Raw genomic sequence first — 25,030 nt, 5'->3', positions numbered from 1 at the left:
AGGGCTCATTTCGCTCCCCTTTCCTCTCGAGTTGGCCCACTTCCCTCCCTGGAGGCCCTGTCGCTGGCTCATCACGCACTCTTTTCCACGTCGTCCTCCGCGCATTCTCTTTCCTCACTCTTTTTCCCCAACCAACCGTCGGTCGTTCGTTTCTCTCCCCTTTTTGCGGCGCCGATTCCATCCAACAGAGAGTTTCAGACTCTCTACCACATTCCTTTGGAAACCAGACATCAATACAAGTCAAATACCCGACAAAATCCGCGTTTTCCGGCCAGCGCGCTTGATTGCGCTTAACTCCCACTGACTCGTGAGAATCTAACGATCCATCGGCAGGTAAGTTCCTCCACCAATGCCGCGGGAGTCTCAGCCGAACAGCAGCCCCCTCATGGTCGAAACGAACACCACGTGTCGAACTCTGCGCTTGTGTGGATCGTTGTGCTGTCTAGCACTTGGGCGGGTGACTGGCGGTTGATACTTTGGGCATCATGACAATTATGCGCCGACACGACACTGATGTAGACAACGGGCAATCTAGGAAGAGTTTCCAATCTTCGAGCGAAAACCGCCGTGTAAACCATCAAGATGAAGAGGTTCGTTAAGACTGCCGTTGCGGCGGCCGCGGTTGTCGGCGTCACCGCTCAACCTCATCACGGCCATCGCCATCTTCACGCCAAGAAGCACGACCATCAGCACCTTCAGCAGCGCGATACCGTGGTTGTCACTAAAGTTGTCCAGGGCCCAACTGTCACCGAGTATTGGCTGGATGGTAAGAAGATCGATGCTGAGCAGGCGGAGAAGGGCATCGAGAATGGCGATTTCTACGTTGTCGGCTCGTCGAAGCCGACTTTCACCGCGCCTCCTCCGATCGTTAGCACCTCGTTGGCGGGTCCTGAGCACGGTGGTCAATTCTTTGAGAAGGCTACATCTGAGCCAACGACGACGAGCACCTCAACCAGTACCAGCAGTACATCGACCTCTTCGACACCTACTCCTGAGCCTACCAAGGAGGCTCCCAAACCGTCGGGCCCCAAGGGTCTCGATGCCGATTTCCCCAGCGGCAAGGTTCCATGCAGCAAGGTCCCGACTGAGTATGGCGCTATTGAGATTCCCTGGTCGGGCACCGATGGTTGGACCACCATCATTTCGGTTGGAAAGCTGATCAAGGGCGTCGCTCTTGACAACATTTATACAGCTGTGAGCGGTGGCTGCAAGCCTGGTGACCTGTGCTCATATGCCTGCCCTCCTGGCTACCAGAAGACTCAGTGGCCTGAGGAGTCTCAGGGTGCTACTGGCCAGTCCGTCGGCGGCCTGTACTGCAACGAAGACGGATTCTTGGAGCTTACTCGTCCTAAGTACACCAAGCTCTGCGAGCCGGGTGCCGGAGGCGTTTTCGTCAGGAATGAGCTTTCTGGCAATGCTGCAGTCTGCCGTACCGATTATCCGGGCAATGAGAACATGATCATCCCGCTCGACACGTATCCCGGCAACACCTACCCTTTGACCAACCCTGATTCGAAGACGTACTACCGCTGGAAGGGCATGCCGACGACTGCTCAGTATTATGTCAACAACGAGGGTGTCGAGGTTGAGGAGGCTTGCACCTGGCGCAGCTCCAAGTACCCCGAGTCTGCCGGCAACTGGGCGCCGACCAACATTGGTGTCGGCAAGAGCGAGGACGGCATTACGTATATCTCAATCTTCCCCAACCTCCCCACCAGCAATGCTGTTCTTAACTTCGACATTGAAATCATCGGTGACATCTCGGGCACATGCTATCTCAAGAGTGGCAAGTACTACGGCAGCTCGACTGGTTGCACGGTATGTAGATCCCATCTTATTGCAGCGGTAACTTTTGCAGTAGAGAAGCTAACATAGTGAACAGGTCGGCATGCGCGAGGGCGGCACGGCCACCATTGTCTTCAAGAAGAGCTCTTGAGGTGATGACTCGATCAGGATCTTTGGTCATAGCTACCTTCCATTCGTACCCGCTGCTGCAGGCCCACGGCGCTCGCAGCGTCCGATGGTTTGGCGCTTCCCAACAACTATCGCAGCAATTTAACGGGCAGGGACAGTGGGTGGGGAGTTAAAGTCGCATTTTATTCTCGAATGTGTGTATGCCTTCGGATTTCACTCAGAAGAGGGTTAGTAGCCCATTGACGTACACATCCCTTTCTGCATGCGACAATGGCTGCCCTAACACCCTGTTGGGTGGCATCAACTTGGCCGGACGACGCGATTTTTTTGGACAACTTTTTTTTGCTTGTACTTAGAATTTTTAGTTGAATTGTTTTGGCGTATTATATGACACAGACTGTCTAGAAAACAAAATTCGTGGTATATCTGCTTTGTTCTAGAGTTTGGATGTAAGGACACTATCTAATTCATTACCTAATCATCATTGTACACCTCCTCCTATTCACAGCTCTGCCCCCACATTGTCAATGATAGGTAAATGTTCAAGTTGTATGTAGAGAGCTTTTTACTTCGTGTGGAGTTTCTTTCTGCTTGTCTGCAGTTTATGCTTGCATCAAGTATGACGTGCTTAAGTTGGGCCCATCAACCAACTTCTGCTACACAGTGTCTGTTGACGTTGCCCCTTGGCTTATCGGTTATCAAGCTTGTGACGTGCTGTTATTGGTGAGCTTTGTTTCAGCTTTCACCCAGCCCGCCGCGCAAGGCACTGGCTCAGGGTGGCATGAAATGGAAGAATAAGACAGTCTAGACCTTCCGATGCAGCCATGTGCCATCAGCACTTTGCAGCATGCTTGATGGATTCCTAGCAGCCTGCTCGCGGATGCATTCTCAACATTGTGGTTCCTGAATCATCGACGACCCAAAGTACATAGTAACGATCTTGCGCCAGTTGCAACCGTAGAGGCTCCACTTGCTGGACGAACGAGCGACGCGATAACGCAAGCACGGCGAGGGGCGCGGGGAGCAAACGTAACCTACCTACTATCGTTCTTCCATCCTGCTGCCTGACCCGACCTTTCACCTCCTTGCGCTGTTTGCGTGTTGGATCTCGCTTGCCCTTCGCTAACAGACATCCTGCTCCATCAATATCCCCATTCATGACAGCTCAGCCTGCACATAGCGCACCATGAGGGCCAGGGGAGCTCTACAGGTGGCGGCCTTCCTGGCGTCTGCCCTTTGGGCAATACCTCTGCAAGCGAAAAACGACAGGCCGAGCTTCCATACCAAGGCCTTTGAAAACATTCCCAAAAATTTGAACTACTTCCCTGACTCCGACGTCGTGCTCTTCCAAGATGTGGACGACAATAATGTCTTTCGCTCTGAGGACTCGGGCGTGACGTGGGAACGCGTGCGCGATGTGCCCGATGGGAAGGCCTGGATGCTCTACATGCACCAATTCGACCCCAAGCGCGCATACATCCTCACCGAGGGAACCCGCCACTATCGTACCAGCGATCGTGGGAAGACATGGCTGAGCTTTGACTCAGGAGCCGAGATGAGCATGTTCCGTCCTGACATCTTGCAGTTCCACGCTTCCGACCCCGACCGCATCATATTTAATGGCATGGCTTGCCAGGGCATCTTCTGTCAGGAGGTTGCCATGTACACACTTGATGGCTTCAAATCACCAGCCAAGACACTGCGTACCAACACGGATGGCTGCTGGTGGGCCAAGTCCTCAGAGTTGTTCACCACAGGATCCGAGGACCTGGACCGCAACCGTATTCTCTGCATCGCCCGGGATGCCTTTTCCCCCTTCAAGCAGGATCAACGCTTGGTTGTCTCAGATAACTTTTTCAAAAGCACAAGCGAGAGCAAAGACATTCAAGAGTTTGAGCCCAACTTGGACACCGACAAGCCGGTTCAGGGCGTCGTGAACGTTGCTGCTGTCAAGAAATGGATCCTCGTGGCGACCACATCCGTCAACACAGATGAGATGGCCCTTTTTATCACTGGGGACACCAAAAAATGGCACCGGGCCGTTTTCCCAACTCCCCGTGACAGCCATGATCATCGCGTCTTCCAAGAGGCTTACACGGTGCTGGAGAGCACCAACTACAGCATCCAAATCGATGTCATGACAACACGTCCTTCAAACCCCATGGGCATCCTGTTTACCAGTAACTCCAACGGCACGTTTTTCACAGAGAACATCGAACACACAAACCGCAATCGCCATGGTCACGTTGATTTTGAGAAGATCAGTGGCATTCAGGGTATCTTTCTGGTGAACAAGGTCGCCAACTGGGAGGAGATCGAACAGAAGCCTGGCTCCAGGAAGAAGGTCGTGACTGAGATTACGTTCGACGACGGCAGGACATTCGAAGATGTGACAGCCGAGGGCAAGAGGATCCATTTGCATTCCGTCACAGAACTAAACAATGTGGGTCGTGTCTTTTCTAGCCCTGCTCCAGGCTTGGTCATGGCCATCGGCAATACCGGAGACTATCTTAAGGACTACTGGGAAGACGGCAATCTTTATGTCTCAGACGACGCGGGTAAGACGTGGATCAAGGCATTAGATGGCCCCCATAAATATGAGTTCGGAGACCAGGGATCCATCCTCGTTGCCGTGCGCGATTCAAAGGAGCCTGATGTCGATGAGATCAACTACTCGCTCGACCATGGTCTGACCTGGAAGCAGGAGAAGCTGCCGGACGGCTTGAAGATCCAGCCGTACATTCTGACGACCACGCAGGAATCGGCCAGCCTGAAGTTTATTCTGATTGGCCGAACCAAAAAGGACCCTCAGTGGCAGGTCATTGCTATTGACTTTGAGGGCTTGCACGAGGCAACCTGCAAAGACTCTGATATGGAGGAATGGTTTGCGCGCGTGGACAAAGACGGCAAGCCGACCTGCTTGATGGGACACACCCAGAGCTTTCGTCGGCGGAAAAAGAAGGCAGAGTGCTTCCTGAAGCAGCCGTTCAAGCACCCTGAGCCTCAGACCAAGAATTGTGATTGCACCGATCTTGACTACGAGTGCGATTTCAACTTCGTTCGGGAAGATGGCAAGTGCATTGCCAAGGGTCCTGTCATACCACCTGAAGGTGTGTGCCGCGACGGCAAACCTGATGCCACTTTCAAGGGAACATCTGGGTATCGCAAGATCCCTGGCAACACTTGCAAGCCCACAAAGGAAATGGACGAAAAGTACAAGGACGTGGAAAGGAAGTGTTCCGAAATCGTGGGTGGTGGCAAGCCATCTGTTCCCGCGACGGATAAGATCGAGCAGACACAAAAGGCATTTAGCGACTATGATTTCCTGGAGAAGCACTACTTGGAACGTGGTGATTCCAGCTCGTCCAACGATGAAACCGTTATTCTGCGTGGCTGGAAGGGGAACAAGCCAGGGCGCATTCACATCACGAACGACCATGGCAAGACCTGGCACGCCCCCAAGGAGTTGGATGACGACGACATCACAACTATTATCCCGCATCAGTATTTCAAGGACATGGTCTTCTTCATTACAAAAGGCAAGACGGTTTATTACACTGCCGACCGTGGCAGAACTTTCCATAGCTTCAAGGCGCCTAGCAAGCCCGGCGACAAGAGTCCGCTGCCTTATCCCCTGGCTTTCCACCCAGACAAGAAAGATTGGTTGATTTGGATGGGCGAGAAATGCGACCGTGACGATGAGGATTGTTATCCTGTTGCTTGGTACACCAAGTACCGTGACGAAGACTGGAGAATCGCAGGGCGATATGTCCAACGCTGCGAGTTTACCGGGTCTAGTGCGTACAAGTATCCAAACCGCAAAGAGGAACAAATTCTCTGCCTCAAGCATGAGCGGGAGGATAACAGCAGGGACAACCCGTTGGTGCTTGTTTCATCGAATGACTGGTTTGAGACGGAGCACATCCGCAGCAAGAATGTGAAGGATTTTGCCACCATGGCCGAATTCATTGTTGTCGCAACGGAAGACACAGTCAACAAGACCCTAGAGGCCTCTGCCAGTCTTGACGGGACCATCTTCGCCGAGGCCAAGTTCCCATACGGATTCAACGTTCCGCATCAACATGCATACACGGTCTTGGATAGCTCGACACATGCCGTCAACCTGTTTGTCGCAACAGAGCTGGCTGAGGGTCGCACACGTGGCACCATTTTGAAGAGCAACTCCAATGGAACGTCGTACGTAGTCAGCATTCATGATGTCAACTGCAATGACGAGTTCTACGTCGACTTTGAGAAGATGCTTGGTCTGGAGGGCGTGGCGCTGGTCAATATTGTTGCCAATCCCGACGAAAAGAAGAGTAACGCGCCTAAGAAACTACAGACCAAGATTACGCATAACGACGGGGCGCGTTGGGCTTACCTTCCGACTCCCGCGCATGATGAGTTTGGCAGGTTCCCGTGCCAGTCACAGGGCAATGAGAAGTGCGCGTTGCATATCCATGGATATACGGAACGTAAGGATCGCGGAAAGACATATTCGTCCCAGGGTGCTGTTGGTCTCATGTTTGGATGGGGTAATGTTGGCGACTCACTGGGTCATATTGGAGACGCCGACACATTCATGACCGCCGATGCTGGTATTACATGGAGGCGGGTGAAGAAGGGTCAATGGACGTGGGCCATGGGCGATCTTGGCTCCATTATTGTCCTGGTCGAGACTACCACAACCGGTCCCAAAAAGACAAAGACACTCTCGTACTCACTCGATCAAGGTGCTACCTGGCATGACTATCAGTTCTCGTCCGAGGAGGTCGAGGTCTGGGATGTGACGACATTGCGGTCCGGCAGTTCTCGCAATTTCTTGCTTTGGGGCCGGGACAGCAAGGGCACTTTTACCATCAATCTCGACTTTTCCGGCTTCAGCGAGCGCGTCTGCAAACACGATGACGACCCGAAGAAATCAGACTACTATCTCTGGTCGCCGAAGCATCCTTTGCAACCAGATGGCTGTCTATTTGGCCACATTTCGCAATACCTGCGTAAGAAGGCCGACAGGAAGTGCTACAACGACTTCAAGCTACAGCCCTTATACGGAAAGTTGAACTGCACTTGCACGAGAGAGGACTTTGAATGGTGAGTCCATGCTCGCTATGTAAATCATTTCATCTACGCCGGAATCCAATACTGACTCATATCACAGCGACTACAATTATGAACTCGATCCCTTCGGGCAATGCAAGTTGGTCAAGGGTCTAAAGCCAAAATCCCCTGAGGTTTGGTGCGCGGAACATCCAGATGCCATCGAATACCACGAACCGACCGGCTACCGCCGGATCCCTCTGACTACTTGCTCAGGCGGCCTGGCTCTCGACACCGAATCGCCTGTCCATCCATGTGCCGGCCATGAGAAGGAGTTTGAGAGGGCCCATGCTACCTCGCCTGTGGCTATATTCTTTGCCGTTACAATCCCATTCGCTATCGCCTTTGCCGCCGGCTGGTATGTCTGGCGCAACTGGAATGGCAAGTTTGGCCAGATCCGGCTCGGCGAGCCTAACGGTGGTCCTTCAGGAGCTGTGTTTGACTCTGACAGGCCCTGGGTCAAGTACCCCGTCATTGCGCTCAGCGCTGTCGTCGCAGTCATCGGTGCCATGCCTCTCGTCGTGGGGGCATTGTGGAGGAGCGCAAAGGGCTATACGGAGAGATTGGGCCTGGGCGGCCGCGGCTACTATGGTGGGGGCCGTGGAAGATGGAGTCGACTTGGGGGTACCAGGAGGTTTACCACGAGGGACAGCTTTGCCAGGGGAAGCGGGGATTACGCGATCATTCCTGATGATGAAGGAGAGCTGCTTGGGGAGGATGACAGTGACGAGGAGGTATGAACCCAAGACCGGTAGTAGGGTGGCCTAAGTATATCGGGTACGTCAAAGAGTTAGCGACTTAGATGGGGGACAATGGTTCATGCCTTAGTTTTCTGGTTGCTTGGGTCGGTCTTCTCTCTTATGGTTTGGAAAACGTAGAGAAGTGGTAAGGGAAGGAAGTCATCTCTTTGCAAAACCAAATCGCAGGGTCATAAATGTATTTACCTACCCCTCTATGTACGTGTGTCAAAAAAAAAGTTCGAAACATATAGCGACCTCGAAAAGCCAGAGTCAAACTTGAGCGCAGCGAGCTGGATGATTCTTGGTTCTACAGAGCTTAACTCCATTTTTTTTTACGTTGGCATTCAACTCCTTGATGCTCATCATTCAATTTCACCAGTCAAGCAAGAGGATCATGTGCTGTATCTATCACCAACATCTTTTCAATTCATTCCCACTTCCGCTACATAGACTTGATCCCTTCAAGGTTGGAGGCTTGGGGTCCCCTTTTTGAAAGACTCCGGCCCCCTATCCTCAACAACCAAACACTGTAAAGGTGGATGGATTAAGCACGCACAACCAAGGTAACATCAGGCGCTTAGATTGATCCAAACACTTGCACTTTCTCCCTCTTTGAGTACATCCTCCCCTTTTTTGGTGTCATCTAAACAGCCGATACCACCAAGTCCCTTGGCGATAGCTACATTCATGCCACTGAGAAACTGTGCAGTTCCATTGACCATGCGTCAAGCAGAGCTTGGGTGCAATCGGCAGAGAATGAACACAATGGCCTTTGCTACTATCCCACCCTCACCTGCATACGCTTGAACCGATGGAACGCCGGCGAGACAAGAAAGTTGTTTAACAGCAGGTCGCATGCACCGCTAAGCATCTCCTGCAGGATAAGAAGTAGTAGATGGTAATATTGTTTTGCATGCAGCCGATCATGCATGACTCGGTACAGAGCAGTTTTGTCGACTGCTGTAGGCACGTATGCTCTTGGTGCTTGGAAGAGGTCAACCGTGGCTCTTGTCCATGACCACCACACTAGTAGTAGCAGCTTGAAGAGACACCATTGCAGCATCAAGCGACAGGAGCATGCATTTTGCAAGAGATAGTTAGCATTCCTGTCTAGTGGTAAAGGAGGTAATAAGGAGGTAGTATCCATCAACCAGCCCAAGCAAGTGAAATGTAGCGTTCCTAGCTGATTTTTCATTAATAGTGTGCAGCCGCGCACCGACATTGGGAGCAAACATGCGTCTGTTCGCAGCTCCATCCGCCACGGGGTCCGGCCGCAAGCGAAGCGGGGGCCAGGAGGATATCCTTGGGTCATGAGCACGGTCACCGCAGGGTTCTCGAAGGGGGCATGCACATGCAATAAAGGTACGCTAGAGCGAAACCTGTAAGGACCTGATTACAATATATGAGGGGTCACCAAGTAAAAACAGCTAGATAGGCAGCAGTGAGCAGTGTGGTCTTGCTTGCATATCTTGAGCATCATATCTACCTATCAACACTGCGTTCTGTGAGATGAAGATTGGTGTCTAAAACAAGGACGGGAGCGGACAAGGAAGAAAGTGGTTCATCGTGAGATGGCAGTTGTAGAGGGATGTGATGTGATTTTATATCAATTGGAGCCAAAACCACCGCCAAAGCCTACCTTCCCACCCACCCACCCAAATTGCCAAAGGTAAACTTGCCATTAAAACCTGGAAGAAGAACACCGCCAACGCCTCGCTGCCGAATGGAAGAAGGAAATGAGAAGAACCCGTAACATAAAAGAGCGGACAGGTTTGTCAAACACAAGCCTAACACAACTATCCTCGTCTTACCCTATTCCAGATCCTCTTCACAGGATTTACCCCCTTCTCCCCTGACCCAGCACTGCCATTCCACCGATAGTCCCCGTAATGGTAACCCTCCGAAGACAAGGCCGAAGCTGCCAGGGCTGTTGGTCTACGGCTGTGCTGATGAAACGCCCTATGCTGTTGATGGTACTGCCGTTGCTGCCATCCATAGATCTCCTCCTCTTCATGTGGGGAACGCAGGTCCGGCCGTGTGAGAGTCATGCGCAACGTCATCTCGCGTGAGGATGCTGGGACCTGCGTATATACATCAGGCCCATCTCCTAGCAGGAATTTCTTGCCACTCCCGCCCAACACATCAGCCGAGGCGTACCGAGCGTGATGATGGTGTCTTGAACTAGGCTTTGGCGTAGCATTATTCGCAGATTCGAAAGGCTCTGGGGTCTTGGGGGAGTCCGGCTCTGCAACAGAGGGCTGGTCGCTGTTCAGGGTAAGGTTGTCATCGTCGTCATCGGCAAGAAAAGTACCACCTAGCTTCAAGGAGCCGTCTGAGTCTTGCTGAAAGTGGTTGTGCTGCCGTGAGCGGCTCCGAGCATTCCCGAGAAAGCTGCCGTTCCCAAAAAGCACGTCAGTGGACGGGAAGCCGAACCGAACAGCCTCGTCAAACTTTTGTGGAGAGGCGAGGTAGACGCGGAGCTTCAAGCGAGCCTCCGGGTCCTGGTAGTGCGCTGCTGTTGGGTCAAATGCGCTGATGGAGGGCTGCTGGGAGTGTTTCGGAGTGATGAGTGACAGGGCGCGAGACTTGCGCTTGGGGGCAGGCATAGGAGGGCTTGCCACATCGGGAGCCGGGCTGGAAGACGGGACCGGTCGGGTTGTCGTCGTTGACGAAGTTGCTGTTATTGCTGCGTCGTTTGTTGCTGGCCGCGTCGCCGAGAGCGAGTTTCGGCGACCAAAAGGAAGTTTGTTTATGGACAGGTGCCGTCGAAACGAAGGCCTTTGTTTCCCGCTGACCACGCTCTCCCGTAGATTGGCATGGTAATCGTCCAGGTAGAGCCGGAGGTCAAGATTCTCCTCCTCATCCAGCCACCGAAAGCTGTCATAGAAGGACGGGGGAATGTAGCCTTCACCTTCTCCTTCGCCATCGCGATCGAGCGGCCTGCCTGGGCCGCTACAAGAATCCATGCTGTGCCGTCTCGCAGAGGATGGAGGAGATTCCGGCGGGTTAAGCAGCGAGGAATTTCTGCTCCCAGTCAACCCTCTATACACAGCTTTGTCTGTAGTGTCGGAAATCTCGCTGGCCAGTGACCGGCTCCTAGCCCCGAGACCTGGGTCTCGCGGAGAGCCTTCCGCCGATTCCTCAGGGGCAAGCGACGGCGAATCAGATCGGGAGGAGTGAGACTCGGACACAGACCTGCGACGCGCGTGCCTGTAGTTTGTGATGTCGTTGTAATGCTGCGAGACCTCGTCGATAAGGCACGACTCTTGGGCAAAGCGCAGGCGCTCGAGAGTCGAAAAGTACTGGAGCGAAGCCAAAGTTTTAGTCCCAAGCTCGGCAAATAACGGGATATTTCATTACATGGCCAAGGGAAAAGAATAGAAGCAAATACACTGAGGTGAAAAGATATCGGGTGAGGGAGGTGAGGGGAGAAGTGAAGGAAAAAAAAAGAAAGAAAGAGGGGGGGAGGGGGAGTAGGGCAGAAGATGATAGCTTGACAAGACTGCTGTGGTAGCTTGTGGTGAGCGCGGGTGCTGGCAGCTAACTATCTAGCAACTAGCAACCCTACACTACCTATCAAACTATCAATCTGTTATCCTGATATCCATAATCCTGCTATCCTCTGCATGCAAGACACGAGGCGCTGCCATCACCGCACGCGCGATGCAATGCCAAGTGACACCAAGGGAGACCAAGGCGTCTCGGCGATGCTGCAGACTGCAGGGAGCGACTTCGGCGTTGTCGGCGTTGGCGTTGGCGTCGATCAGAGCACGCCTCGACGCCTCGACTTTCAGCCCACCGCTTGAGTGGGAGAAAGGAAGGCTCGTTCGCATGGATTTGCATATTTGGGCAAAAGCAACAAGCGTTGCGAGAGACAAATCACCACACTATGCCATGAAACCGCCACTCGGCAACCGCGTGCAAGAAGCAAAATCCATGAAAACTTTCCACGGATTGACAGTAGATCACCGCCCACGCAGCGTTTACCACTCATCACAATCCACAGCTCTCCTGGGTAATCCTAGGGTAAGCAGCAGTCATTGCACGTGGTGTTGTGATCCCTAGTGTAAGTGTGACTGCATTGTCGCAATGCATGAGGTGAAACGGCCACACCCATCGTCCTCGCCATCACCACGCACAGCACACAACACCCATCACACCTACACAAGCAGGACGGCACATCGCGACACGTCCAAATGCCCGTCTGTCGCCAGCTCGTGTGCCTTGTACCTACAACGGCCCGACGCGTGCCAAATCAAAACGAAACAGAAAAGAATAGAACACAGTATGGAATGCGAGGTACACAGGGGATACTGGGATGGGCAACTCCCAGACCCATGGCCCGCCTTTCCTCCAGTCTATGAGAGCACACGGAAGCGAATTTCGAGGATCGAGATGCTGCGTTGAGTGTGCCATTCTTATTGGCTGTCGGTGTGCGCGGCGCGACAGTGAGAACAGAGCTAGCCGCGCAGTAAGGATGGAACCTGGAACCCAGCACTTGCGGGGAAGTGACTTCAATGCGATAACCCATGCTTGGTGGCTGTTGATTGAGTCCCTGGCCTGGGCTGGCTGAGGCTGGTGAGGGGAGGGGCTGGCGAGAGGCCTGCCCAAGTGGTGGTAAAGGGCTGGGACTAGACACCTGGACACGGGCCGTTGTGCCCTGACCCTTAGCCTCCCGCGAGGACTTGGTGCTTGGTGCCTGAGACTCCGTCCAGTGGTATCTTCCGTCGCCACCAACAAAGAAACCGCCGGGATGTGCGCGTGGAGAAACGGCCAGAATTGCGATCGAGGTGCTGGAGTGTGCGTCCCTACACTGGTTACCTGAGCCCTGGTTGGCTGGCCGCAGCAAGCCATGGATGCCAAGCTCTCTGGCCCAGCTCCGCTGAGGAGCGCAGCTCCAGCAACACCACAGCACACCAGCGGCCAGAAAACTGGATCGTGATGGACTGTTCTGACCAATTCCCGTCCATGGAGATTGTGCCAATGGACTTCCCTGAATGATCCGAACAGCCTGGATTTGGCAGATAAAAACATGCTCCGACAGTGAATAGAACTTTCGAGTGTGACAAAGAAAAAGAAAAATCCGAAATGAGATAAACCAAAAACATCACACACCTTTCTTTGGATTGCGAGCGGCAGAGCCTCGAATTCTTCGCGCGTCATCTGCGGCATTGCCGGTGTCTGCGGTACCGGGCTCTCGATGTCGTTGTCCTTCACACGAGTCAATCGCTTCGGCTTGACCTTGGGGTTCGCTTTGCGCTCCGTCGAGGGTCGGCTCAACTCCCTCCACCGGTGCGTTGATGTCTCATTGCCGTTGCCGTTGCTACTGCTGCTGCCATTGCCATTACGTGACGGGCTGCGATGGTGCGCTTGGTGCTTCTTCGTCCATCGAGAAAACAGCAGCGGGTTCCCAGCACGTTCACTTGCCCGGTTACTGCTTGCTGCTGAATGAGGACGCAGTCCGGTCGCATTGGTGGATGTCGAGCCTCGGGACTCGAGTCTAGACCCAGGCACTGAGCCGTAGCCCATCCTGCTTGACGCCAGGAACCGGTCTGCTGAAGCGTCGAAGGCGGCTGTGCTGGGCATGATGATCTCGTCGCTCGTCGGTTCGCTGTCGCAGCTGTCGAGGACCGGTTCCTCCAGACTCGAAACAATACTCGATCTTGATACCGTGGGAGAAAGATAGAAACTGTTGAGGGGCTGTAGCAACGACGCTGGCGACGGTGACGGCGGCAGTGGTTCGTCGCGCGACGACAGCACGGTGGTGGTTGAGGGGCGTGTCTTCAGACTGTCATGATCCAGGAAAAGACACGAGGAAAGGCTGTGGTGGGATGTGCTGGAATTGTTCCTGAAGAAAGAGAACCGCCAGCCCGGACAGCAGCCGCCGGGATCGAAGCCGAACGCTGTTGTCATCCGGGGTCTTTCCCAATGGGGGAGTGCTGATGGGGTTGCTTCCCCTGGCTCGGGTTCTTGGACGAGGTTCGGCATCCACCATCCATATCCAAGCTCACGCTGCTGCTCCGGGGGCCAGTTGTTGACTGGTCGGTTGGGCGAGTTGGCTCGGCTGTCAGCGACCATGTCAGCGCCAATGCCGTCCATCATGGCCATCGTGGGCCCATCGCAAGCCGCTGGACGCGTCCCTGTGGAATTGACAGTGGGTTTAGCGCCGTCATCCGTCCTGGAAACAACGCGCTCACCATCACCCTGTCCGCTCTGTCTGTCCAAGTCGTCCACAGACTCCATCTCGTCCATCTCGCATGTGCCCCTCGTCGGTGGGCTCGCCAACGACCAAGACAACCAAGACGAGACGCGATCTGCCCCTGCCACGCCACCACCCTTCCAGTCCGGGCGCTGGCCTGGCCAAGAGCCCCAGAATTCCGCAGGGGGGCCGCCCTCCAAATGGGAACAAAGCGCCGTTTCAATCCTGGCCGGACCCCCAGAGACTGCAGATTGAGCCCAAATCCGATTCGCGTACCGTCCAAGTCTCGCTTGTTATTGAAGCGCGATGGAAAGGTTTTTTTTCTTTCTGTCTTGGAGTCGCCGCTGCGAGTCTGTGGCCTGTGTGCTGGCAGTCCCGCTTTGCAGAATGCCGCAGACAGGTTCGTCGATTCTCGGAAAATAGACGAAGCCACGGGCTTGGCCGTCCCGTTCTCTGCTCGTCAGATCATCAGATCGAGATCTTGGAATGATCACGGGACAAGAGAGGAGAGAAAATCTGGGAACATGAAAAAAAAGCCATCTTCTGCTTGTTGCGAGGGTGCTACAACAGTGTGAATGTACAAGTATCCGTCCATAGAGGCATAAGTAAGGTAGGTAATTACTCCTGCATACCGAAATCCCGGCTGTGGCCCTCCATCCTTGGGTGACATCAAGGTCGCCAACGATACGATTTTGGGAATTTTTCATGCTGTCGCAACTGATTGCATTACGCTTTTAGCTTTTTACGGATCTTATAAATTACACCATACAGCCTATCAGGAATGGTAGGGAGCAATCCGTACAAATTGATCCCTAAACTCATGCGTGTATTTTCTCAAGGACTGCACACGGCACGGAAAACACTGGTTCTCTGCAAGCAACCGCCATGAAAAACCAGGCTCTGTGCTTTGCCGAAACCTTAAGACGGCAAAAGTGGGAAGCCAAGCCGGATTATCTGCTGGAAAACACGGAGCACTCTCATCTACCAACCTGCCACTCGCCACGGGTGTGTGTAGTGTAAAGCACACCGTCTACGGAGCTGTCCATGGCAATTTTGATTTGCAGGTTGACGAGACACTTCATTCTCAGCACAGGCACACAATTACATGTCCACATTCAACTAACGATACTTGCAGGCAACTTCTGTTTTGAAGAATCGACACTACAGATCCATTGCGCACAATTTCTCTTGTGGTTTGAACAGTGATCTAGCCTGCAGTACTGCACAGAAGTGGAAAATAATCATCTCGATGGCCTGACCTGTGGAGTTTGCAATACCAGAAGCCCACAATGAACCTCCTCCCGAGGGCAGAAATACGGGGGCCCATCGATAGCATCATCACTTTCCCCACAAGAAAATCCAGACTGGTAGGCTCAAGAAAAGAACAGGTCACTTATTTAGCGATGCGCCGCTCTCCTCGTGGGAGATACCGACGGGTCCTTCTCCGATTGCACCCGGAGCTCCCACACGTGGCCGGCTTCCACGCGCCCCCACTCGCAACCTGAAACACTGACATGGACACTCACACCGACAGGTGAACAAGAAACTTGGGCGGGGAGTCTTTCTCTTCTGCCTGCACCAGTGGTTCGGGCGAGGGGCCATCGTTGCAACCTGACAGCAGGCTTCTCAACTTTACCGCCATTTAAAGTGCGGATTAGTGCAACTAGGCATGTGAGTCGCCCCTCAGTCGGAGAGAATGAATACTACATACACTGTACGTGCAACGGTCTGAATGCTGTGAGGTAACGTCGTGACGGCACCCTGAAGGAGTTGGCAGCGTGAGGGTATGATAAACCAAAAGTGGATGTTTCACCGTCAATTGCAATCCTTACCTACTTACTCTTAGGGGTTCAAACAAGGAATTGCTTACTTGCGCGCTTAAATTTAGTCCGAGAGACAACGATGGTGATCGGTAGAAGCCGAGATCAACTCGGCTCTGGGGGGGGGGGGCTTTACGAGATAGTGATAGGCGCACACTACCACCTTAACACGAAGTTTTGAAATTACTTACACTACAACTACCTATCTGCACTAAAAGAAGACATCTGTTTTGTTGTGCACATGCTCTTCAATACTTCGTTTTGCTTCGTCGTCTTTCCCGTTTATCTGGAAAACGCTTTCTTTTGAACCATGAGCTCGCCGTAGATCACATTCAGCTCAAGTCAAAAACTCTTCATAACCAAAGTTTACCCGCCGCTGCTTCGCCTTGCACAGTCTCTGCGAGTTCGCAATACGTAAGTCTACCAGCCATTTAAGCACAGCAGGTAGGTAGGTATCTGGACCTACGCCCGGAGAGTTCACGCTTCTCACAGTGGGTGGTTGAATAGTGGTACGATGGGGAAATGAAATCATGTGCATCTCCGCGTGTCTCGGATTAACCAATCCACGCCGCTGTGCAACCGTATGTGTGTGCGTGTGTATCCGTGGCTGAGACTGTGGATATCCGCAGAACCAGTACGAACGCCTTTACGGCAAATGTATGTATAAAACACTAATTTCATAGTAGCGCTGCTGCTCGCTGGTGAGGAAACCGCCTTGCTTACAATCTTCAGCCTGATGTCTCTCGATGAGCCCTGAGACTGGGCAGTTCGTAATGCTTGTAGGTGGTGATTGGAAGGTTGGGTCCGAGAGATTTAGGACAGCGCTCAGTATCGGAAATGGCGCCTTGAAGCTGTCAGGTACTTGCCTCGCCTGGTGAAAGCCGGTCCCATGGCTCTGGGAGCCAATCACATCTCCAGAAACCGTCAGGTACAATGAAGTTGTTCTCCATTTCAAGCCCCACCATCCCCAGGTACAGATTTACCTACCTACGTTACGTACCTTGCAGTGGGGCCAAGACATCCTCCATTTTTCACTTGCTCAGTGGGAGGGTTCAACAAGAGTCTAGAAAGTCCCCTATCGTGTGTGAACATACCTACCCATCCGCCTGTGGTCATTCACTACAAACATGGTGATAGCCAGCTTTTCCTAAGGAAACAGTTTACTCAATTGCACTACAGGTACGCGCCCCTATCGGACTCCCTTCCCACTGCCTGCGACATGATTGCCTACCTACCCGGGTGGGTGCACAATAAAGTGTCTTAGCCAAGGTAGGTAGACTATGGAAGCTCGTTCACCCATCTCCTCTGTGTTCTAGCATTTACCTGGCACGTACACAGTAGTGCCCTTTGGCCATGTTTCCTCACTTATTTTCAACAGTCTGCCGCCCTTGAGAAGACAAAGTAAAAGTAGAAACGAAGGCCAGGTCAACAGTCAACCGTAATCTTCCGTACAATGTGGGTCGTGATCCCGTTTATGTCAGTCCAGTCATCTTCATCACACACGTTTCACTCTGCCAACTGCAACATTGATCGAACAGAAGAGTGATAAGAGAACCCAGGCTTCCCTTCCCGCCCCTATAGCGCTCAACATATGTGCCTCTTCCGCTCTTTACTTCAAACTCCATGCTCGGAGTCAATTCTGTGTACTGGCGGCAGCGATGGCGGAATCTTTAAGACTAATGAGCAGGGAGCCTCAAACTTCACCGACACACTCGTCGGTCTTGGTCGAAGATGCTCCCGGAAGCGTGTCAATAGGATCGTAGTACTCATAAACCTTGTTCTCTTTGTCTCGGCCCTTGACTGCGGGGGCCGTATAGCGGGAGATGCCAGTTGTTCGGTCATAGGACTGAAAAGAGCAGGCAAGCCGCTTTCCGCCCCCTCCAGGAAGGTCAACGACAAACGAAGGCATCATGAACCCGGCAATCGTGCCCCGAATCTGCGCTTCCAGATCCAGGATGGTTTGGAGAGGTGTTCGCAGATGTTCAACTCGCTGTACCATGTCGCATTGGTAGACGTAGTACTGCAGCTTGATCGTCAGAACACCAGATCCTACGCGTGAAACCAACAGGAGCAAAAAGTATTCTTGATAAACTCACCGGGAAAATATTGTTGTCTGCAAGCGTCCGTATCAGGGTTGACATAGTCTCCAAGTCATCATTGACCCCCCGGAGAAGAACAGTCTGGTTACGAACCATTACGCCGTCCTCAAACAACCTCTGGCTGGCCGCTGATGTGATCCATGAGATCTCATTGGGGTGGTTGAAGTGCGTATGCAATGCCATCGCCTTGCCTGCCTTCTTTGCCATGTTAGAGATGTCAATTAACGCATTAACCCAGCCATCCGACTCGTCGAGGATGCGAGCGGGAGCGACGGCAAGTCCTTTGGATGCGAATCGGAACCGCTTGATGTTGGGCATGCTGATGAGCCTTTCGCCAATGAGCCTGATGTGCTCTGGCTGCAAATAGTACGAATCACCACCGGAGACGACGATATCTTGAAGCTCAGGGTGTTTCTCTATATACGTGAAGACTTCTTCCCACCGTTTGCGTGTCGGCCTAAGTGAGGCCTTGGTCACGGTATCTGTGTCTGCCCCCACAGCGTATGAACGAGTGCAAAACATGCAGTACGTCGGGCAAACCGATGTTGCTGTTTGATTCTCAGTAACCACCCTTCAGTCGAACCGGAAGATGCCAACACTTACGTAGAAACAGTGCCTTGTCGGGATACCGGTGGACAAGCCCCTTAACTGGCGAGTCTGCCTCTTCGTGAAGCGAGTCCAGAGCAAGCTTTGGGTGGTCCGGCAGCATGGCTGATTTTAATGGGAGGAACTGACGAACAAGAGGATCGTGACGTGGATCCTTCCAGTTGATCCTGCTCAGGATGTACGGACTTGGAATGTCAGCATATGAGGCACAGCGCTATTGAGGGTTTCTTTATGCTTGGTTCTCACGTTATCCGAATCGCCATAGTCGCGGCTGTCACGCCATCAAGCACATCCTTGATGAAGTCATCGCGGCTTTGCATTCTGGTACCCGTCTTGTCACATGGTACCTCTTTTGGTAAGACGGCTTGGAGAAACTTTAGGAGTTTGGCTGTTCCTTGTACAGTGTTTGCGACCTGGTCACCAGTTCCAAAGCATGAGCTTGCCGCTTAACCACCGAGTCATTGTTTGGTTGAGGACCATTGCCGCTGTACTTACACTCCAACGATATGAGAGAAAGTCTTGAGTGGACACATTTTCCCACACTGGTAGCTTGCGCCAAAACTCATCATGATGTGTAGGCATTGCATTCACGACTGGTCGTATGATAGCCAGCGTAGCCTTAGGGGCCGGTCTGTGGTTGGCGATGAACGGGGGAATGCTACCCTCTTCATGCCTGAAATCCTTGATTACTTCGACCACTTGAGCCTGGAGCCGAGGGACAGAGCCAACTGCCCTGATCGAGTTCCATCCGGATAGTTCTCTTGCGCTACGGCTGGAGGCTGTTCGTCGAGAGGCCGCCAGGAACATTCTGCGCTGCTCTGTGTATGATTCGAGAAGTAATCTTACTTCAGGCTTCCGGTCTCTGCTTTTTAAGGTGACTCATAGATCCTGAGGACGGACTACGCAAATCCAAAGCCCAGTTGTTTCACAGGGGCTAACAAGCTGTAATGACTGCTCAATGAGCCTCTGACCTGATGACTGCCTATTTGTTCTCTCCAAGTTCAATTCAAAGGCGTTTCCCCGGATCTTTTGCAGAAGGATTGCCAACAAGGCCCTCCTTGAGGGGCCTTGCTGCTTAGAGACGTTCTTGGCCAAATAGTTATCCGGATCTTTAGAGCGTTGCTCTTCCTGGCAAAGAACTGAACCTTCGAGCGATGCTGCAGAACTGGCAGAATAATCCGATGCCTAGCTATGGTGAACTCTTGTCAGCAACTATTCATTGTTTGCCCGATCAAGATATTGACAAGCTTACGACCTCAGTCTCCAAACTTGTATGTAATGTTTAAACCAACAGCACCACACACCTGACAATGAGATAACCTGTGTCTGCTTGTGTCCGTGAAGTCAAGGCCACAGCACCGGTTCCGTTGGCTTTTGGCTAGGAGTTTCTGTTATAAATATCAGCTTTGTTTTCCCTCGAACATCCTGCTCCGGAAGTTCCAAGTGAAAGAAATGTTGCTTTGAATGGAGATGGGTCTGCTGGTATATTGGCCTAGGCCGGGACTTGATTGCACCTACAGAAAATATCAGAGGTATAGATAGCTGATTTTTTGTTGATGCTCTCAATGAAGTTGATGCGTTCCTGTGCCGCTCGCGTCACCACTATTGGGCGTCTAGCCTATCTACTGTTGTTGTAGAGGTGCAGTCAGTATAGTTGAGCCCAATTTCGCCATGCAGGTTTCTTGAGGATACTCTGCACAATGGGAGGTACTTACCGGTCGTTTAAAGCTCTTCAACTTCCTTAATGCTCCGGGAATTAATGTCTCCTTTGATCGAAACCTGAGGATTCAAGTATATCACCACTGAGTTCTCAGTTCTGGGTTCCTGACAATCTTCACTCCACGGTCTTCAGCAGTTACTAGGCTTTATTTTACACGAAAAGAAACAAGACATGGTCTTGTTCATCTTCAGAAAGGATCTGGGAGGTCTTCCTGTTATAGTCCTGGCCAGACCCTGCCCCCAGGTTTCAGAGTTGGGGAGCACAGAACGATCGTCAAGGGACCGATCAGGAACAGATGACCTGTACGATATTCTTTCCCGCAAATGAGCAGAATAGGAGAGGCAATGAAAGTGATAACTGACAAAGTCATGCCGTTCTCACTCTAGTTCTGATGCGCCTGCATTTGGATCTCTCTACTCCATTCCGACAGGAGCAGGCTTCGCCATCGACGCAACTGTGTTGTCAATAAGGCCTAAACATATAGAAGATGCACCTCTTAACCATGATCTTGCACAATTCGATGTTGGCTGGAAGCTGTGAAGTTGTTCTAGGCTGTTTTTGTCTTACACTTCCCACTTACGGACTCGTGAGCAGCAGTAGGCTTATTCAGTACGTACTGACGCCAGGATATTCTTCAGAATCATTCAGAGAATGACATATCGTGGATCATCTCCGTATTCGGCTCTCTCAACCTCCTTTTCTGGGGCGCCTGGGGTGTCATGTTCGACAGCTTTGGCTCAACCCGTCTGCTGCCCTTGGGCAGTGTGGCCTACTTGGCCGCATTTGCATTTGTTGGTCCAGCATCTTCTTCAACGTACAGCCAGTTTTTAGATGCATGTTAGCTGCAGGTGTGGCTGCTCGTACGTGCATTTACTCGTCAGCAAACCCTTCTCGTCGATCTTGCTTTTTTAAAACCCGGCACGTACATGCTGACCTAGGACAATATATGCATAGCAATTCTGACGACCATCGCATTCAGTGCGGTGAACCACTGGTTTAGGAACAGGAAGACATCAGCGACAGGAGGTGTCTCACTGGGCACTCCCATCGGCGGCGTTCTTTTCCCTCCAGTCCTCAATATCTTCTTCTACAAGTGCTCCTGGAGAACATCAGCACTCACTCTAGTGGCCACCACGACCACTTTCTTATTGCTGGAAAACCTCAGCATTGAGACAAACTTGGAAGCATTAAGCGTAAACGGAGCAATGAAGGATAGACCCGGATTTTCAGAAATTCCTGCCAAGTTAGGATCAAGTTTTGGTTAGCGGCTTATGCGACATTTGGTGAGTGATTGTGCACTCATAGAAAGAAGAGAAGGTTACTGTAGGGCGTCTTTATCTAACCACACCCCTCCTATAACTGTACATACGTCCAGCTTCCGAGGTTGCTCTATCCATCCAATGGGGATCTATCCGTTCATACGTCGTATCAGCCGACTTTGGTGGCTCTCAGCTCTACTTGAACATGTCGCACAACATGTGAGGTACCGTTGAGATTTGTCATAGCAGATCTGATTGCTAATAGAATCCTGCCCATCAATCAGCGGTGCGCTGATTGGACGGATTCTTCCCTCCATTCCCTCCTGGCTGTCCGATAGTTTTTCGGGCTCATGAATAGCTTGATCACGATGAACTTTTTGGACCTTGTTAGCGGCTGTGACAATTTTGCTTCCCTTCGGAGCATCATGTGTTCCAGTGCCCTTTGCTGTCGTCATATTGCTTGGAGTGGAACTGGTAGTCTTGTTTCTTGAAGGAGGGGTATGTACAACAAATACCTTTGACAAGATCGAGCAGTTAGAAGTTATTGATCTGGTTAACACCATGCTAGCATCAAGTGTCACTTCGCTGTTCAATCCAGCAGTTGTCGGGACATGGCTAGGCTCGGTCTATAGTATGTCTGTCTGCTTTTGCGCAAGTCCGTCAAATTAGGCAATTGGTTGACTCTACAATGTTTGACTTTGACCTACGGAGCTGTCAGGAATTAATTGAAAATCCAGCATCGGAAGCCATTCTTGCTCGCTACCATCCAAGTGGCTTGGATGTTTTCCTTGCTGCAGTCCTTTTCTCAGGGATGATCAGTGCAGTGGTACTCTGACGAATTCATCAAAAGTTTGGAATCTCGAGCTTAGGGTTTAACTGATAGTAAACTTCAAACGCTACATCGAATGCATGTGACAGCGAGTCCCGTCAATACAACTCAGTATCATTCCCGGTCCATTATGGAAAAAGAAACTTACCGTTACCTCCAACGCTTTACCAAAAACAGCACGCGAAGACGTTTCGTTTATGTTGTTTTTATTCATTTATCGTCGCAAGGATTGCCGCCATATGCAGAGTAGCCCTTATCATAAACGTAGAATTTGGTTGAATGTTTAGGCTGAACCACCGAGTCTCCATGTTGTCGACTGTGACATAAAGAGCCGAAGATGACAAGCATACCTCTCCCGATATAAGACATGATCCGAAGATGATCTGCAACCGGGGTTGCACAACAGTTCCAACTCCCTGGTCGTACCGTAAAACGTTACTCCTGCGACGTAACACACAACTACGGGCAATATGGGGTAAATGGAAATTGAAATCGCTTCTCAACTTCCCAGGTTTGTGTCAGAATTTGTTGCAAGCAAAGAGGTCGAATGTATTATCAATCGAGATTCCACTCCAGGATGGTTTGCGGCAATGTGAAAATGGGATTTGGTTGCTTTTTCTTAAGACACATGCAATCGATCGCAGATGTACTGTGCAGGGTCGCCTTCTAGACGTCACAATGTCAAGAAGCAATGTTGTCAGAGATCTTGTGTAACTTCGGAACTATTAATCGTTGAACCAGGCTTGTTGAACTTATTCCTACCCTCTGTTCTTTATAAGCGTATCTTGGGAGTACTGTTGTCTGGATCTGAAAAGTCCTAACAAATAACTTCATCATCCTGCCGGCCCTGTCCCCTATTCCCCCGGCATTTGGTAGGTAGGTGCGAAAGGCAGTACCTCTGCAATGAGGTTCGAAATTTCCAAGTCAAGGTGTAATGAATGAGAATGTCTCAACGTGTGCATCGAGGTTTGGTGATCTCCAGCTCATATCGGACTGTTTCTGATTTGTGGATACAAAGCTGTAGAAAGATGGGCACTTGTGCTGCTGCTGTCGATCGAATGGTTCACCATCAGTGTAACCTGAAACGCTACAAATATTGCGATGCATATAGCTGCACACAGGAGGCTAAGTATCTGTAGTGTATGTGTATAAATATCGTGGCAACACATGATCTCCAAAAGATCTCCGACGGCGGAGGATCGACATTGATGTTAGAAGATCACAGTCCGGGCTCCAAACACGTATTCAGAAAGATGCTGGTAGTGTTCAACCCTGGCAGAAGTTGTGAATTAAGTTTGCTGCGTAGATCAGTGCTTAGGTCTGCACACAGACATGTCACATATGCTATGTTTTTCCACCTCTCTCGTCGGGAACTAAGACACGCTGATGGACAACTCAAAAAGTGACAAAGTGGGTTGGTTAAATGGTATAGCCGAATAGCATGTAGAAAACCAAAGTGGGAAGATCTCCCAGTTGGGCAATCATCCTACTATGCACATGTATGCATCTTGTTTATGTAGGGAGCTGTATGCATGCAAGTTTTGGAGCGCGAGCGGACCGCGCGCGGATGTGGATGAAGAGTTACAGCTGGTATCATGGCGAAGAAAACCTTACACATGTATCGCAGTTTTTTAGGGTAGTAATCAATAGATGAGGGCTGAACTATGCTTAAAATGATTATACGCAGTTCCATGCAATGCCAGACGGCTGGATGATGGTATCGACGTCGAACTCACCTCGCAAGATCAAGTCTAGCGTAGAAAATCCATTCCTTCGAGTTCTATTGTTGTGAGTGTAAACTACGGTCAACTAACTACTCCACGTTCATCCAGATTCAAGTACTGGCTTGCTGTCACAGGGTTGTTGACACCAAAAGGCGGAAGCGGGTGAGAAAAAGTAATTTCGAAAGCAGGAACACCGAAACTTATCGGGATGTCTATCACTGAATAGAGCACCTAGCCGCACTTCGGTTAAGCGAGCACACGCTGACGAGTTCGATAACTACTCCACGTTTACATCACAGATGGAACCGCACTTATGCAATTGGATCTATCCGGCAGGCAGACAAGGGCCAAAAGAGCAACATGCTGCTAAACCTGCTACATAAAATGCTTGAACTCTGTAGGATGTGCAGCAGATATCTCCATCCCAGCACCTTCAGGTGTGAGCAAGTAGCTCGAGTAAGGATATTCCAGAAGTCATTGAGTCAGCATAGATCTTGATTGGTACTTTCAGTTCCTCATAACTGCTTGAGCTGTAGTTCATATACTGGCTACGTGAATTGGCCAGGAGATGAAAGTGGACATGCTTAAGCCGGCCAGTGTAAATTATACGTATTGAGGGGATTGGAAGCCAAAACAAATGGATGAAGCTGGCAATGCTACTAGTCTCAACTAGTTGATCGAGAGTCTAAGACATTATGCTGGCTCAATGATGAAGTCAAAAAGCTCCTTTTGTTCTTGTGGTCCTTGTTTTGAAGGTCGCCGGGTCGCTATGGACAGATGGCAATTGCCACTGTTCTTTTCTCGATCAAAAGACGACCACCCGTCCATCACTCGGATGGGTGGTCTTGGAGAGTACTCATGGAGTTACCCTGTATGGACTTGTGTGCCAAGTGAGTAACGTATGTCAGGGAAACTCCCCCAAAGCCTCTTATCACCGATGCTGTAGAGCACACAGTTTGGTATATGAGGACGCCAGTGCTTTAACACACTGGTCCGGCATCTGCTTGGCTTGTTATGTCA

General features: G+C 51.4%; 4 protein-coding genes across 4 annotated transcripts; 2 read left to right on the top strand and 2 right to left on the bottom strand.

Annotated features, from left to right (window-relative positions):
* Window positions 1–582: 582 nt before the first annotated feature.
* On the top strand, window positions 583–1,936 carry CTHT_0009310 (uncharacterized protein; the record flags this gene model as incomplete). The annotated part of the gene is made up of 2 exons (XM_006691392.1): window positions 583–1,818; window positions 1,883–1,936. 2 exons carry the CDS (start codon window positions 583–585, stop codon window positions 1,934–1,936), a joined length of 1,290 nt encoding a protein of 429 aa, XP_006691455.1.
* Window positions 1,937–3,100: 1,164 nt separating this feature from the next.
* Window positions 3,101–7,754, top strand: CTHT_0009300 (putative vacuolar protein sorting-associated protein; the record flags this gene model as incomplete). The annotated part of the gene is made up of 2 exons (XM_006691391.1): window positions 3,101–7,008; window positions 7,076–7,754. 2 exons carry the CDS (start codon window positions 3,101–3,103, stop codon window positions 7,752–7,754), a joined length of 4,587 nt encoding a protein of 1,528 aa, XP_006691454.1.
* A 1,796-nt stretch (window positions 7,755–9,550) lies between these two features.
* On the bottom strand, window positions 9,551–14,006 carry CTHT_0009290 (uncharacterized protein; the record flags this gene model as incomplete). The annotated part of the gene is made up of 3 exons (XM_006691390.1): window positions 9,551–11,056; window positions 12,127–12,636; window positions 12,870–14,006. The coding sequence occupies 3 exons, from the start codon at window positions 14,004–14,006 to the stop codon at window positions 9,551–9,553; spliced, it is 3,153 nt and encodes a 1,050-aa protein (XP_006691453.1).
* Window positions 14,007–17,466: 3,460 nt separating this feature from the next.
* Window positions 17,467–18,798, bottom strand: CTHT_0009280 (uncharacterized protein; the record flags this gene model as incomplete). Its single annotated transcript, XM_006691389.1, has 4 exons — window positions 17,467–17,793; window positions 17,870–18,354; window positions 18,476–18,663; window positions 18,725–18,798. 4 exons carry the CDS (start codon window positions 18,796–18,798, stop codon window positions 17,467–17,469), a joined length of 1,074 nt encoding a protein of 357 aa, XP_006691452.1.
* Between the last annotated feature and the right edge of the window lie 6,232 nt (window positions 18,799–25,030).

The sequence above is a fragment of the Thermochaetoides thermophila genome, assembly GCF_000221225.1.
Source record: "Thermochaetoides thermophila DSM 1495 unplaced genomic scaffold scf7180000011812, whole genome shotgun sequence".
Taxonomy (NCBI): domain Eukaryota; kingdom Fungi; phylum Ascomycota; class Sordariomycetes; order Sordariales; family Chaetomiaceae; genus Thermochaetoides; species Thermochaetoides thermophila.
Note: the sequence above shows the minus strand (reverse complement) of the source record. Positions and strands in the feature narration are given on the sequence as shown.